Source organism: Panthera uncia, chromosome F1 (assembly GCF_023721935.1).
Source record: "Panthera uncia isolate 11264 chromosome F1, Puncia_PCG_1.0, whole genome shotgun sequence".
In the NCBI taxonomy this organism is placed as follows: Eukaryota; Metazoa; Chordata; class Mammalia; order Carnivora; family Felidae; genus Panthera; species Panthera uncia.
The window spans coordinates 1,681,913-1,697,763 of record NC_064813.1 but is presented as its reverse complement, the minus strand read 5'-3'; the positions used below and the strand labels follow the sequence as shown (position 1 = coordinate 1,697,763).

Genomic DNA, 15,851 nt, shown 5'->3' with positions numbered 1-15,851 from the left:
AGTAAGTAAACTTTAGAAAAGGAAATAGTTAAAATGGCAAGTCCAGTGTTACCTTATGTATATTCTGCCATAGTACAAAAGTAGGAAAAAGTGAAAGCTGCTTGAAGGAAAAGTTTGGAAAAGGGAGGGGACTTGTGTGGTGCGCGGCACGGGGGCGGCTGAGTGGAGGCTGGCGAGGGGAGGGCCGACTGCACGACTGCTCTTGCCAGTGCCCTAAGCATTCTGGTACCTCAAAGGCTGTCCTGACTGTGTTGAGGTTCCCACGGATGGCTGCGGAGAACCCCTCGTCTCTGCTGTCAGCGGTGTCCGAGATCACACGGTGGGTAAACACGAGGGCGCCGAGAGAGATTCCTTGGGACCGTCCGTAGTCGTGAAGCACGGCAACGAGAAAGGCTTTGGGGAAAAGCACAGAGCGACGAGTTCCCTGCGAGTCAGGGGGCACCAAGGGCTCTGCGTTCCCTCCTGGCAACAAGCTGGCTCCCGGGAGCAAGGAGAAGACCCGAGCACGTCAGAGTCTGGGTCAAGAAACGGCACACAGATGAGTGGGAAGAGGAGGGCACGTTTTCCTCTGGGGTCGCCAAGCTGTTGGGTGTCCCCTTGGCTGTGTGGACAAAGGCTACGTGCAGCTGAGAAAAAGGAGACCACTCTGTCTGTTTCCAAGACAGAGTGGAAACAGCCCAGATATGAGGAGGCAGAGGACAGTCGATCACCTGGATCCAGCCGTTCCTGAAGCCAGACCTCTGGCCTGCCTTCCCACTCGCACGAGCCTATGACTTGCCCTGTTTTGCTCAAGCAGGTTTGGATTGCGTCCTGTGTCTTAACACCAGGATTCCTAACACCGCTCCCAACTGTTCTGCCAGCCAGTTCCCCCTCCTGCTTAATCCATCCTGCGTGAACTGCCAGGTTAGGAACTTCACTCTGCTTCTGAATCGTGTAATGCCCCTGCCGGGGTCTCCACACCAGTGCTCACCGAGTCACCTGGGCACTGAGGCCCCCGCCACACTGGCGGTGTTTCCTGTGCTGTGCCGTTGCGGGAAATGTCTGAGCGGGCACCCGGCTGGTGACTTTGCTCCTGCCCTCCTCCTGGGACACTCTTTCTCCAATCTCCTCAGAACTTTCCAAGGCCCGAGAAGCCGTCTCTGCCCCGGCCCTCCTCTGTGCGCCTCTCGGGGGTCCGCGGCCTCCAGGGGACAAGACTGGGGCCACCAACCTCTTTGTGCTTCTGGTGGCAGCCGGCACGCCCTGGCCCTGTCCCCCAGGCGCTCAGTGACGCTGCCACGCCGTCGAGCCCCCGTGTCTCCTGAGCTCCGGCCCCCTAGAGCCACCTGCCCACCGCCCACCACGCGGTCTCCTCCGAACGTCTCAGACTTGACAGGTGACGGCCACCTCTCTGCCCATCGCGTTGCTCCTCTCCCTGTGTCCCCGTGTCCCTGTGTCAGTAGCGGTCGTCAGCCGCCACCCAGCTCTCTGAGCCCAAGACCGGGGAGCCTCCCCCTCTGCTCCCTCAGCGTCCTACGACTGTTCTCTTCCACCCCCCTCTGTTGTCCTTCCAGGCCACCGCCAGTTCTCGCCTGGGGAAAAGCAGACGCCTAAGTGCCTGGGACCCAGGCTCCACTCCGGCGCCTCCCCCGTGTTGTGGAGTCAGGTCAAGGCCCCCCAGCCTGAGACGGGGCAGCGGCCCAGACGCCCCCCTCCCCCCTCGCCCCCACCAGGAGCCAGCCCTTCCCACCTCTTCAGCTTCATCCCACACCGTTCGCCCTCCGTGGGCTTTCGCTCTGCCCACACTGAACGTTTCACGTGGGCTTCTCCCCCCTCGTATCTGGCCTTGGACCCGAACAGAAACGCGATTCCCAGTCAATGTTGTGCTTCAACACGTGGGTTTCTGCGTCACACGAGCCGAGTTCCGATCCCGGCTCAGTTGTGTGACTTTGGGAAAATTACTTACCTTCTCCGTGCCAGGGTTTTCCTGAGAACAGGGAGGGCCGTGTGAACACCACCACGGGACTGTCGTGAGGACCGCTCTCCACGGAGAGCTCGCGACAGCGCCCGGCCCCCGGTGAGCACGGGTCCGGGGATTAACCGCCGTCCCCTTGTGCGCTCGGCACCTGCCGCTTCCGGCAGCCGGCTCTCTGTCTCGGCAGCCTTTCCCGGTCCCCGCTCAGGTCCCCCTGCTCCCAAAGCCCTCACTGGTTCCCTCATTCACACATTCGTTCAGAAACTCGTGTAATGGTTCTGGGATTACGTATCGGGAGTTTAAGGCGCTGGGGGCTGCGCGACCTGGAGTAGAAAGATGGGGGGCTGCCCGCGTGGGGCTCCGTGGTGTCTTGTACGCCCCGTCACCCAACCATGCATCGTAACGCCCTCCGTGGGGACGTCTTCTCCTCCCGCGTGACCTGAGCAGTGGCTCCTGAGACCCGGCACAGTTCCAGGCGTTCGCTTTTGTTGAATGAATGAATGAACAGAAATGGCTGAGACACAGATTCTGTCCTTGGGGGGCACCCACCTCCCGCGGCCCCGATAAAGTGTGGTGGCCTTTGAGGGAGGTCACGTCGGCCTTTGACATCAGAGTCGGTGGAGGTGGGGACGCTCCTGCCAGGGGCAGGTGCAGTCAGGCGAGGGTGGTCCTACTGGGGAGGGGGGAGGGGGGATGAGGAAGGGAAGGGAAGCGGAGGGAGGGAGGAGAGACTCCCCACCCCCGGGGCGTAGTGCCTGGGGATGCAGGGCTGTGGCTTTGGGTCTTTCACGCTGAAGGGGAGGAGGAGGGAGGCTGGCAGGGAGCACGAACGTGGGGGGCTGGGAGGGGGCCCCGGCCCTGTTCTCACGCTCACCTTGCGGAAAGAAGAAAGCTGGGAGCCAGTATCTTGCAGGAAATCCTTCACAGAAATCACTGGTTTTATCGTCAGAGGATCTGGGGTTTTGGGTGGATGAAGGAATGGAATGCTTCCCGGTGGCGACAAATCTCATGTACCTGTAGGAGGCAGACCGTAGACCGAGGGGTCAAGGGCACCGTCATCGCCTGTCCACGCGGCCGGGCCCTCCACGGCCCCTCCTCCCCTTCTCATCTCAGGCTTTCCCCACTCGGGACCCTCGTCTTGTCCTTCAGGGGAGACCAGCTGTGGCTTTGGAGGCTGAGGCCCTAACTTGCTGGAAGGCAATGGATTTAGGCAACGAGGGACGTACTGGGCATCCTGACTGGGCGCCGAGGAGTCTATGGATCGTTCCGGAGCTGGTGACTCTGAGAGGATAGGTCCGAGCATTTGCTTAGAGGTAAGTGGCACAAAAGGCGGTTTGGTACAGACTTTGGAACCAGATTTTCTGGCTTCAGATCTCAAGGCTTCTACCCTAGTTGTGAAACGCTGGGCAAGCTACTTCACATCCTTGTGCCTCACTCATATCTAAGACAAGGGTGACAAATGACCAGGCTGACTGCATCTCGCAGGGTTACTGTCAGAGTCACACGAGGACGTGGGACACAGGCACTCCTTGAGCGATAGCTGCTCTCGTGCCCTTCAAATGATTTTGATCTATGTATTAAACTCGTTTAAAAATTACACGTAACTAACCCTTACTTCCTTTTGCACTTTCCTCTGCTGGTGTCACAGGACAGAGTGTAGAAAAACAGGAAGGGAAATGTACCAGGTCTGGTCCTGTGTGTCCTTGAGCGGAGGGACCATGGACAGGACCCAGGGTATCCTGTGTCTCCAGGTCTCCATCCTAGACTTGAAGACAACAGTCCCCCCCCCCACCCCGCTTGATTCACATGTTGCTCTGAGAACCCAAAAGTCCAACCATATGAAACTACGTGGCAAACCGTTAAGTTCTACGCAAAATTAAGGAAGAGAATAAAGCCGCTTTCATCCGTACCGATGATGTATTGCAGTGTAAGCCATTTTGGCCCAAGTGTTGAAGAAATTCACTCGCTGGATGAGATCGTTAACCCAGGAACTCAGGGGCTTACAGGACTTGTAGGCATGTTTCTGTTGGGATTCAGAGACAAGCACATCACTTTTAAATTTCTTTTTTTAGGATTTGTCTTTGGGGTCATTGGGAACATCTCTGCAAACTTTGGTAACAGACTCGACTGCCAGGGAGAACGATGGCAGGAGGACGCCATTTTCCAGTGGAGAGCACATAATGGGGAACCCAAAGACCGACCGTCATGGTGACTGTGCTTCAGACAGAATGCCTGATGTTTCCATCCTGGCTGAACGCCTTTCTCACTCTTCCTAAGTCCTTTGGTCTGCCCCTCCCCCCTTCTCTGGGCAGCTAACTCTACATACCATTAAATGTGAGCGATTCCAACTCTCGGCCCCCCACACCAAATCCTATAACCCACCCACCAACCACTGATGAGCTGCCTCTTCTCCTTCCAGTGCAGAGTCCAGCTGACTCCTGCCCCATGCTCTGCACAGCCTTTCTGGAGAATTCTATCTTCTGTAGTGTCAGCTTTGTATTTTCCACCCTGTTTATTAATGCGCTTGTATCCTAAAAACACAACCACCCAGCACTCAATCCTACTTATTTGATCCTCAACAAAATACTAGCAAATGGATTCCAGGAACACATTAAAAGGATCATAAACCATGATCAAGTGGGATTCACCCCAGGATGCAAGGATGGTTCAACACAGGCAAATCAATAAATGTGACGCACCACATAAACTGAATGAAGGATAAATCATATGATCATTTCGGTAAATGGAGAAAAAGCATTTGACAAAATTCAACATCCTCTCATGATAAAAACTTCCAACAAATTAGTATAAGAAGGAATCTTGGTCAGCATAAGGGCCACATATGACAAGCCATAGCTAACATCATACTGAGTAGTGAAAGGTTAAAACCTTCTCCCTCTAAGATCAAGAACAAGAACTCTCATCATCTCTATTCAATATAGTACGGAGAGTCCTAGCCATAGCAATTAGGCAAGAAGAAGAATTAAAAGCATAAAAATTGGGAAGGAAGAAGTGAAATTGCCTCCGTTTGTAGGTGATATCATCTTATATACGGAAAGCCCTAAAGATTCCAAAAAACTGTTAGAACTAATAAATGAATTTAGTAAAATCGCAGGATATAAAACCAACAGAGAAATTAGTTGCATTACTACCCATTACCGACAAACTGTCTGAAAGAGAAATCATGAAAGCAGTCCTATCTACGATAGCATCAAAGATAACAAAATACTTAGGACTAAATTTCAACAAGGAGATAAAAGACCTGTACACTAAAAAATATACAAAGTTGGTGGAAGACCGTGAGGAAGACGGAAGTAACTGGAAAGACTTCCTGTCTTCTTGGATTAGAAGAATATTGTGAAAAATTCTTTCTACAGAAAAATCTATAATACAATACAATCCTAAGCAAAATCCCCATGGCATTTTTCACAGAAATAGAAAAAATATTCTAAAATTTGTATGGAAATACAAAAGACCCCGAATAGCCAGAGCAATTCTGAAAAAGAAGATCAAAGCTGGAGGCATCATACTCCCTGATTTGAAGGTATCTTACAAAGTTGTAGTAGTAAAAACAATAGGGTTCTGGCATAAACACAGGCACATAGACCAGTGGAACAGAACAGAGCCCAGGCACAAACCCAGACGTATGTGGTCAACTAATTTTTTTTTTTTTTGTCAACTCATTTTTGACAAGGGTGCCAGGAACACAGATTGGGGGAAAGAACAGTCTCCTCAACAAATGAAGCTGGGAAAACTGGGTCTCCACATGCAAAATAATGAAATTGGATCCCTATCTTACACCACTCACAAAAGTTAAGTAGAAATGGACCTACAAACGTGTGGCCAACTAATCTTTGACAAAGCAGGAGAGAATATCCGATGGAAAAAAGACAGTCTCCTCAGCAAGTGGTGCTGGGAAAACTGGACAGTGACAAGAAGAAGAATGAGCCCGGACCACTTTCTCACACCATACACAAAAAGACACTCAAAATGGATGAAAGACCTAAATGTGAGGCAGGAAGCCATCAAAATCCTAGAGGAGAAAACAGGCAACAACCTTTTTGACCTTGGCCACGGCAGCTTCTTACTACGCATTCCTCTGAAGGCAAGGGAAATAAAAGCAAAAATGAACTATTGGGACCTCATCAAGATAAAAAGCTTCTGCACAAGGAAGGAAACAATCAACAAAACTAAAAGGTAACTGACGGAATGGGAGAAGATATTGGCAAACGACAAATCAGATAAAGAGTTAGTATCTAAAATCTATAAAGAACTTATCAAACTCAACACCCAAAAAAACAAATAATCCAGTGAGGAAATGGGCAGAAGACATGAATAGACATTTTCCCAAAGAAGACATCCAGATGGCTAACAGACACAGGAGAAAATGCTCAATATCACTCATCATCAGGGAAATACAAATCAAAACCCCACTGAGATACCACCTCACACCTGTCAGAATGACTAAAACCAACAACTCAGGCAACAGCAGACGTTGGCGAGGGTGTGGAGAAAGGGATCTCTTTTGCACTGCTGGTGGGAATGCAAGCTGGTGCAGCCACTCTGGAAAACGGTATGGAGGTTCCTCAAAAAACTAAAAGTAGAACTACCCTATGACCCAGAAATTGCACTACTAGATATTTATCCAGAGGTTACAAAAATGCTGATTCAAAGGAGATGCACCCCAATGTTTATAGCTGCACTATCGACAATAGCCAAATTATGGGAAGAGCCCAAATGTCCATCGACTGATGAATGGATAAAGAAGACATGGGGTGTGTGTGTGTGTGTGTGTGTGTGTGTAATGGAATATTAGTCAGCGATCAAAAAGAATGAAATCTTGCCATTTGCAACAACGTGGATGGAGCTAGAGTGTATTATGTTAAGCAAAATAAGTCAGAGAAAGACAAATATATGATTTCACTCATGGGAATTTAAGAAACACAATGGATGCACATCGGGGAAGGAAAAATAAGGTAAAAAACAGGGAGGCAGACCATAAGAGACTCTTAAATACAGAGAACAAACTGAGGGTTGCTGGAGGGGAGATGGGTGGGGGTATGGGCTAAATGGGTTGATGGACATTAAGGAGGGCACTTGCTGGGACGAGCACTGGGTTTTATATGTAAGTGACAAATCACTAAATTATATTCTTGAATCCAATACTATACTGTATGTTAACTAATTTAAATTTTAAAAAGTCAAGTAGAAATGATTCAAAGATTTAAATAAAATCTGGAACAATAAAACTTCTAGAAGAAAACATGGAAAAAGATCCTTGACATTGGTCTTGGCAGTGATTTCTTGGATAAGACACCAGAGCACATTCCACAAAAGCTAAAACAAACAAGCGGGACTAGATTCCTTCTGCAAAGCAAAGGAAACAATTGATAAACTGGAAAAGCAACTTACAGAATGGGAGAAGCTATTCACAAGCCATCTATCTGACAAGGAGTTCAATCCAAAGTATATAAAGCACTCACTCATCCAACTCAACAGCCAAAAAATCAATCCGATTAAAAAATGGGCGAAGGACCTGAAGAGACATTTTCCCAAGGAAGATACACAATGGCCGACGGGTACCTGGAGGGTGCTCAACATCAGTAGTCATCAGGGAAATGCAAACCCAACCCCAAGGAGAGATCACCTCACACCTGCGGATGAAGGTTGGTTCATGAAGGTTGGAGGACGGTTACTACCGAGGGGACAGATGATGACAAACGTTGGGGAGAATGTGGAGAAAAGGAAACCCTGATACACTGTTGCCGGGAATTTCAGATGGTTCGGTCGTTATGGAAGACAGTACTGTAGCTCCTTGAAACTTAAACACTGAACTCTCACACGACCTGGCAAGGCCACCCCGGGTCACCTATACGCAGGAAAAGGGATCAGTGCTTTGAAGAGAGGTCTGCATTCCCACGTTCCCTGCTGCTTTATTCACAACAGCGCAGATGTGGAAGCAACCCAGGCGTCTCTCCGCGCGTGACCGGAAGAGGAAAACGTGGCGTGTGCACACAATCGGGTGTCACTCGGCCATAAAAAAAGAGGGAAGTCCTGCCGCTTGCAACAACACGGATGAGCCCGCAGGGCATTCTGCCGAGTGAAATAAGCCAGACGGAGAAACCTAAAAACTGGATCCCTCACGTGTGGAATCTAAGACAGAAAAGCCCGTTTCGTAGAGACTGAGACTAGGACAGTGGTGGCTGGGGCGGGGGCGGGGGAAACGGGGGTGATGTTGTCAAGGGGGCACAGATCTTACAAGAATAAAAGTGGAAGCTGTGCCCGGAGGCCCTTTTAGGTCCTCAGATGTTCTGTGTCCACAGGAGGCTGTGGTCATCTGCCCTCAGACAGCTCTCCGCCCGCCGTCCGTGTGGCACTCCACACAGCCAGTGGCACTCCTGGCCACCCGGACGTCCAAGCCGGACATTTCCACCCGGCCAGCTTCAGCCCGGGTCACTCTGGCAGGGGTGCCGACTCAGCCGTGGGTGGCTGTACTGCTAGCGACCCACGGGGGGGCCACGTTCTCTCAGCCTGACCTTGAACTCATGTACATCCCGGACCTGTCACAAGTTAGCCGCTCTGCCCCTCAGTTCCCGTGTCCGCGGACTCAGCACCTCAACCTTCCGTGCCGGCGTGCGCACAGTTGTCATCGCTTTCTGGGACTCTGGGTTTTGTGGGCAGGTTTTGTTTTTGTTTTTGTTTTTTTTACTTTGAAATACAATTTAGATAGCATAAAATTCACTCACTTCAGTGCTTTTTAGTATATTCATCACCTTGTGGAACCATCACCACAATCATTTTTAGAACATTTTCATCACTCGAAGACAAAACCCACACGCCCTTGACGAGTCAGCCGCCAGTCCCCGCCATCCTCAGCCCCGGGCGACGGCTCATCTACTGCCCAGCTCGGCCGAGTTTCCTATTCCAGACGTTTCGTGGAAGTGAGATGACACGTGGCCTTTCGGACCGCCTGCTTTCAGTTCCCATAATGTTTTGGGGGGTCATTCAGGCTGTAGCGTGTCTGTACTTCAGTCCTGTTGATGGGTGAATAATGTTCCTCGGTATAGACGTGCTCGTGTGTATCACGTCTGTGTACCTACCGTGTTCTGTCTGTCCATTCGTCAGGAACGCTGGCGTGGTTTCTGTCTTACGAACAATGCCGCCGTGAACATTCGTGGCAAGTTTTGGTGTGACAAGGTTTGAATTGCCCTTGGGTATGTACCTGGGAGCAGGAGTGCTGGGTCAGATGGGGACTGTTTACCTTTCTGAGGCGTTCACAGACTGTTTTCCAGGGCGGCCACACCATTTTGCATTCCCATCAAGCACGCAAAGCCTCCAGCCTCACATGACTGCAGCGTTCGTTATCACCTGCCCTTTGGATTCTACTCTCCCTGGTGGGTGTGAAATTGTATCTCGCTATGGTTTCGATTCACAGTTTCCTGATGACAAATGATGTTAAGCGTCTTTTTGATGTGCCTATGTAGGTTTTTTTTTTTAATTGAGAGAGAGAGAGAGAGAGAGAGAGAGAGAGAACGAGTTGGGGCCAGGGTGGGGGGAGAGAGAATCCCAAGCAGGCTCCGCACCGTCAGCACAGAGCCCAGCGCAGGGCTTTGAACCCACGAACCATGAGATCGTGACCTGAGCCGAAATCAAGACGCTCAAGTGACTGAGCCCCCCAGGTGCCCCTCTATACAGATTTTAAATCTGGTGTAGGATCCAGGGTTTGAGGGAGGCTGGTACTAACTATAAAGGGAGAATTAAACTTCAGGAGCAACGGTTTTGTGTTCAACATCGTGTTACCTTTTCGACAATCCTGCTCGCCTCCTACCCCACGCTGCCAGAACTTCACGGCTGATTTTATTCTTGTTCTAATAAACTTCGTGTTTCTATGATTTGGTTTTCTGATTAAGCCTATGGCTTGCCTTTTTTTTTTTTTTTTTAATTTAAAAGTGCCATTCAGTTTTTTCCTATACAGTCTCATCATCTAAATATGGAGATCTAGAAAGGACAAGGCAAAAATAGAAATCACGCAGAATTGTGTCACCCAGAGCAAATTTGTATGTTCTCTTCAGCTCTCTCTCCATATATAGCTCTGTACACAGTTGGTTCTCTGTGTAGTGAAGTCACCACCAACACTGCATTAGTGGGCGCTGAACTATTGTTCCTGTTTACATTTTTGTCACATACTCAGTAAAGTGTTTAAAGACATCTTGATGGTATTGATGCGTTAAGACCGGACTCACGGCCAAAAGCACTAGAACTCACGAGTGATCAAAGCGGATCCGACACAGGTATTTTCTCCATAAAGCACATCACAGCCTTCTGGGCACGGACTCCACACGGCATTTCAGCATTGCCGTTGCAAGCAGCAAAACCACCAGCCAAAAGCACAAGCATGAAAGCTGTGGCACTAGACAGAGCGCGAAGAGAGCACTTGTGTGACACTAGGAGAGCCACAACAAGAAGCCGGATGTCACCCGTTTGATCTCAGCGGGGAGTAGGCACGGGGCGGGGAGACTGCGCACAGAGGGGGAGTGTGCACGGGGGGGGGGGGTGGGGGGAACTGTACACGGGGGGGGGGCAGTGTACACGGAGGGGAGCTGTGCACGGAGGGGGACTGTGCAGGGGGCAGGAACTGTGCATGGGGGGGGAGTGTGCACATGGTGGGAGCTGTGCATGGAGGGGAGCTGTGCACGGAGGGGGAGTGTGCATGGGGGGAGAGTGTACACATGGGGGGGGAACAGTGCATGAAGGGGGACCGTGCACGGGGTGGGGACTGTGCACGGGGAGTGTACACGGAGGGGAGCTGTGCACAGAGGGGGAGTGTGCCCGGGGGGGGGTGTGCACCGAGGGAGAGTGTGCACGGAGGGGGAGTGTGCATGGGGGGGGAGTATGCACAGAGAGGGGCTGTGCACACGGCGGGGGGGGGGGGGCGGGGACGGAAATGTTTCCGCACTTGGCACACGTGTAAATGACCCCTAAGCACTGAGAGTACAGTTTTGGAGTTAGAAATTAGTTTCCACAAGCAGGCAAGTGTGCAAAGACGCAATGCCTGAGTGGTGACGAGTGACCTGTATGAGGGGGTGTGTGTGTAGTTTTGTCATCGTCTTTGAGCTTCCTTCTGTCGACAGAGCTGTAGCTGTGGTTCATTCCCCTGCATGACTGTATTGTCTGTTGTGTGAATACACCACGTATTTATCCATTCTGTTGTGGGTGACACGTTGGAACTGTCTGTGACTAACAACGATGTTCTGAATATCATTGTACATGTCCCCTGATGCCCAGGTGCAAGGGTTTACGTACCTACGAAGTCGAGATCAGACTGTGTGCCACCTTGGAACTTAAAAACTCCTCGTGCACGAAACAGCAGAACAAGCTTCTCTCCCTCCTCTAAGATTGGGGAAGTTGTACAGTTTTTTTCGACTGTTTTAGTGGCTGCTCTAAAAACCGCAGCGTGCATACTTGACCTGCCCGAGTCTCCAGGTCATTGTTAACTAGCCTCCTTGGTAACACGAGACCTAAAACCTCCATACGCTCCCCAGGCCTGGCTTATACGTTATTCTTCGTCTCTCCCCTTCATCTGGTCAACGTCCCGTCCTGCTCCAAAAGCCGGATGCTAGTACGCTGCCTGATTTTTGTCGGGATCGATTTACCACTTGCTTTCCTCCTCTCCCGTCTTAGACCTTTCAATTGTTTCCCTTTCCCCCCTGCCTGAAGTATGTCAGTTAGCTCACATTATTAGCGTTTGCTAGTGACAAATTCTGTTTTTCTCTCTTTTTGGCCTGTTTTATTTCATCCTCAATCTAGAAACAAGAGTTTCGACTACACAGCTTTAGTGTAACATTTCACTTCTTCCAACATATTGAAGATGCCATCCTCACGCCTTTGAATGTTACTTTTCCTCTGGCTTCTTTAAGATTTTCCTTTGATTTTCTGGGGGACCTGATGGGCTCAGTCGGTTAAGCATCTGGCTTCGGCTCAGGTCATGATCTCGCAGCTCGTGAGTTCGAGCCCCGCGTCAGGCTCTGTGCTGACAACTTGGAGCCTGGAGCCTGTTTCAGATTCTGGGTCTCCCTCTCTCTCTGCCCCTCCCCTGCTCACGCTCTCTCTCAAAAAAAAAGATGTTAAAAAAGATTTTCCTTTGATTTTCTGCAGTTCCATGAACATGTATATATGTGCAAGTTTTTGTTTTTGTTTTTGTTTTTGAAGACTTTATCTTGCTTGGGATTGAATTTGTCCCATCTTAATTCTGGAAAATTCTCAGCCTTTATCCTATCAATTACTGCCTCTGCTCTGTCTGCTCTCCTCTCCCTGAACTTCAGTTAAACTTGTGTCTGACTTCTCACTTTGCCCTACGAATCCTAACGGCTCTTTCCTATTTCCATCCTCAGTCTCTTTGGGCTACGTTCCCTTCTGTTCCATTCTCTGGCTTACTGATTCTCTTTTCTGGTTCCGTTCAATCTCCTGCCAAGCCTGCGAACACTATTACGTTCTGTTTAACGAATGATTTTCATTTCTGGATTCTTCTTCCAATCTGCTCTGCCATTTTCAGTAGTTTCTTGTTCTCTTAAAATATGTAGCTTGTTTAAATCTCTGTTCCTTTAAACACGGGAAGTATTTTGTTGTAATCTATATCTGGTAATTGAAATGTCTGAAGTGTTAGGGTCAGTCTGTACTGTTTTATTATTTATTTATTATTTTTTAAATGTTTACTTAGGGAGAGACAGACAGAGACAGAGACAGAGGGAGACACGGAATCCGAAGCAGGCTCCAGGCTCCCAGCTGTCAGCACAGAGACCGACGTGGGGCTCGAACCCACGAACCGTGAGATCATGACCTGAGCTGAAGCTGGACGCCTACCTGACCAAGCCGCCCAGGTCACCTGTGCTGTATTTTCGCTATGGTTCTCACTCACGGTCCTTGTGTTTGTGTGCGTTTAGCTATTTTTGACTGATTGTTCCTTGCAAAACACGTGTGCGACGCCCTGGGCCTTAGATGGAAGGTCTCTTCTCCCCGAGAGGCATTCTGGTTGCGTTTCCACGTGCCCTTCACACTGGACTTGGGCTGCAGACTCTTTCAGGGGAGGACTTGGAGTTTACCACGGCTCAGCGACAGGCTTTCTTATTTTACTGCCTGCTCCCTACTTATGTTTAACCCAGGGTTTTTGGTTGCTTTCATTTAGAAACTGGTTCAAAGAACCAAGCTTGCTTTACTGGAAAAAGTAGCTTATAGTTTCTTTGGAAATATTTGAGATTTTATACTAATTAAAAGACGTGAGACTTCCGGGGCGGAAGATGGAGGAATAGGAGGACCCTACACTCCCCTCGTCCCACAGATACAACCAAGTTAACCCCCACATCAGTGTAAATAACTCAGAAAATCACGCGAAGACTGGCAGGACGTACTTGCCATGGCTCAGTAGAGAAGAGGCCACATCAAGAAGGGCCAGAAAGGAGACACAGTCCGAACAGACCTTTGGTGGGAGGCAGGGAGGAGGTGGGTGCAGAGGGGGAGAGGAGTGGACACACCAGGCACCAGGCACGATCTCAGCCACCCCCCCCACCCCAGCCCAGGGAAGACAAATCCCCAGAACTGTGGCTTTGTGAGTTCTTACAACCAGTGGGGCTTAACCCCTGGAGCTTTAAAAATCAGCAGCTCAGCCCTGGGAGAGGCAGGAAGGCGAGAGGAAACTGAGTCCCCGCCCTTAAAGAGACAGAACAACAAATAGCCTGTGGAGATTCAGTGCAGAAGGGGCTGTTTGACCTCCCCCCCCTCCCCCAGCCCTAGGCCAAGAGAGAGGGATTTGTAGGCTATTCACAGAGCCTGTCCTGGGGTGACAGAGGTCCTCTGGACACTTCTACACAACAGAGGAGGTGGCAAGCACCATCTCCCTCCCCCAGCCTAGATACACCTGTGGGAACCGGGCGCAGCTCCAACACTCCCACCTAGGATGCTAACAGTGTGCCCTGCCCCTGCACTCTTCTTCACTCGCCCCTCCAGCCAGTCCTCCGTGCAGGCCCCTCCCACGGCAGACTGTGCACCCCACATCCCCTGTTCTCCTGCGGATCAGCCTCCGACGTGCCCGTGGCAGGACTCCATCCAGAGCGGCGCCACGAGCCTGGCAGTGTGCGAGCAGCCCCGACGGGGGCCACACCACCCACAGTGAGTCCTGCCCCGGGGAGAGGGGAAGATAAGGTACACGCCAGTCTGACTGTGTGGCCCCAGCGGTGGGCTGGGGGCGGACATCGGGTCTGACTGCGGCCCCGCCCACCGATGCAAGTTTCTCCGGACCACACAGGGGAAGTGCCCTGCAGTTTGGAGCTACCGCATCTCTAGCAAACTCCTGCTCTGATCCGCCGCGCCCCAGACCGACCCACTAACCGCACAGGGACCGGACCCTGCCCACAACAGGCAGAGCCACTGCACGGAAGGCGAACACGGTTCAGCCGCCGCAGTAGGACACCCCTGTAGCAACTCACACGGGGACACCCCTGAAGCGCCATTTTCCCGTGAACAGGGGACACTGCAATGCGGGGCACTACAGGACCTCGTCTTCCTAAGGCCACTGCTTTAAGCGCGGGAGACGCAGCTGACTTTGCTGACACAAACAGACACAGAGAGTTAGACAACATGAAGAGACAAAGGAATATGTCCCAAGTGAATGAACAGGACAAAAACCACAGCAAGAGAACTAAATGAAATGGAGATGGAGTAATGAAATGAAATGAGTAATGCAGTAATATGCCTGGTAGAGAATTTAAAGTAATGGTCATAAATATACTCACTGGACTTGAGAAAGAGTGGGGGACCTCAGTGAGACCCTCAACACAGAGACAGAAAACATAAAAAAGAACCGATCAGTGACAAAGAACACAATAACTGATATTAAAAATACACGAGATGGAATAAATAGTAGAGTAGAGGAAGCAGAAGAACAGATCAGTGACCTGGAGGACAGAGTAATGGAGAGAAATCAAGCTGAGTAGTTGAGAAAAAGAAAAAATGAGAACAAGTTAGGGGAACTCAGTGACACCATCAAGCCTAATAACATTTGCATTATTGGGGTCCTAGAAGGAGAAGAGAGAAAAGAGGACAGAAAATTTATTTGAACAAATGACAGCTGAAACCTTCCTGAATCTGGGGAAGGAAACAGAAGTCCAGATTCAGGAGGCACAGAGAGCCCCTAACAAAACCAAAGGAGGTCCACACCAAGGCACAGAGGAATTTAAATGGCAAGAAGCATGGATCAAGAGAGAGTTTTAAAAGCAGCAAGAGAAAAGAAAGCAGTTGCATACAAGGGAAATCCCATAAGGCAATCAGCTGCATTCTCAGCAGAAACTTTGCAGGCCAGAACGGAGGGGCATGATATAATCAAAGTGCTGAAAGGAAAAGCCTGCAGCCAAGAATACTCTATCCAGCAAGGTTATCATTCAGAATAGAAGGATGGATAAGAGCTTCCCAAAGTTTAAAAGAGTCCATGACCACTAAACCAGACCCACAAGAAACGATAAAGGGGACTCTGAGAGGCGAGGAAAGAACGTAAGCAGGAATAAGAAAAGCAGGAATCACAAAAGCAATAAGAATAAGTATATATGTAAAAATCTGTCAAGGGATTCACAAAATTAACGTATGTAAAGTATGATACCAGATACCTACACCATGGGGAAGAGTAAAAATTTAGTGCCTTTACAATGGGTTCAAATTTAAGCAACCATCAACTTAATATAGACTCCTATACACATAAGACATTATATGCAAACCGAATGTTAACCACAAATCAAAAACTGGTAACAGATATGCAAAAAATAAAGAGAAAGGAATCCAAATATATCACTAAAGAAAGCAGCGGACTTCTCAAAAGAAAGGAACAGAGAAGTACTACGACCATAAAAAGAGT

At 49.8% G+C, this 15,851-nt stretch overlaps 1 protein-coding gene across 1 annotated transcript in view; it reads right to left on the bottom strand.

Annotated features, from left to right (window-relative positions):
- The window catches only part of DNAH14 (dynein axonemal heavy chain 14), a 305,880-nt gene that overhangs the window by 2,354 nt on the left and 287,675 nt on the right, over positions 1 to 15,851 (bottom strand). Inside the window, exons 81-83 of the mRNA XM_049635106.1 lie at positions 3,865 to 3,977; positions 2,829 to 2,968; positions 230 to 393 (exon numbers count right to left, since the gene is read on the bottom strand). Of these exons, the coding sequence (XP_049491063.1) occupies positions 230 to 393; positions 2,829 to 2,968; positions 3,865 to 3,977 (417 nt within the window). The remainder of the gene's footprint in view (positions 1 to 229; positions 394 to 2,828; positions 2,969 to 3,864; positions 3,978 to 15,851) is intronic.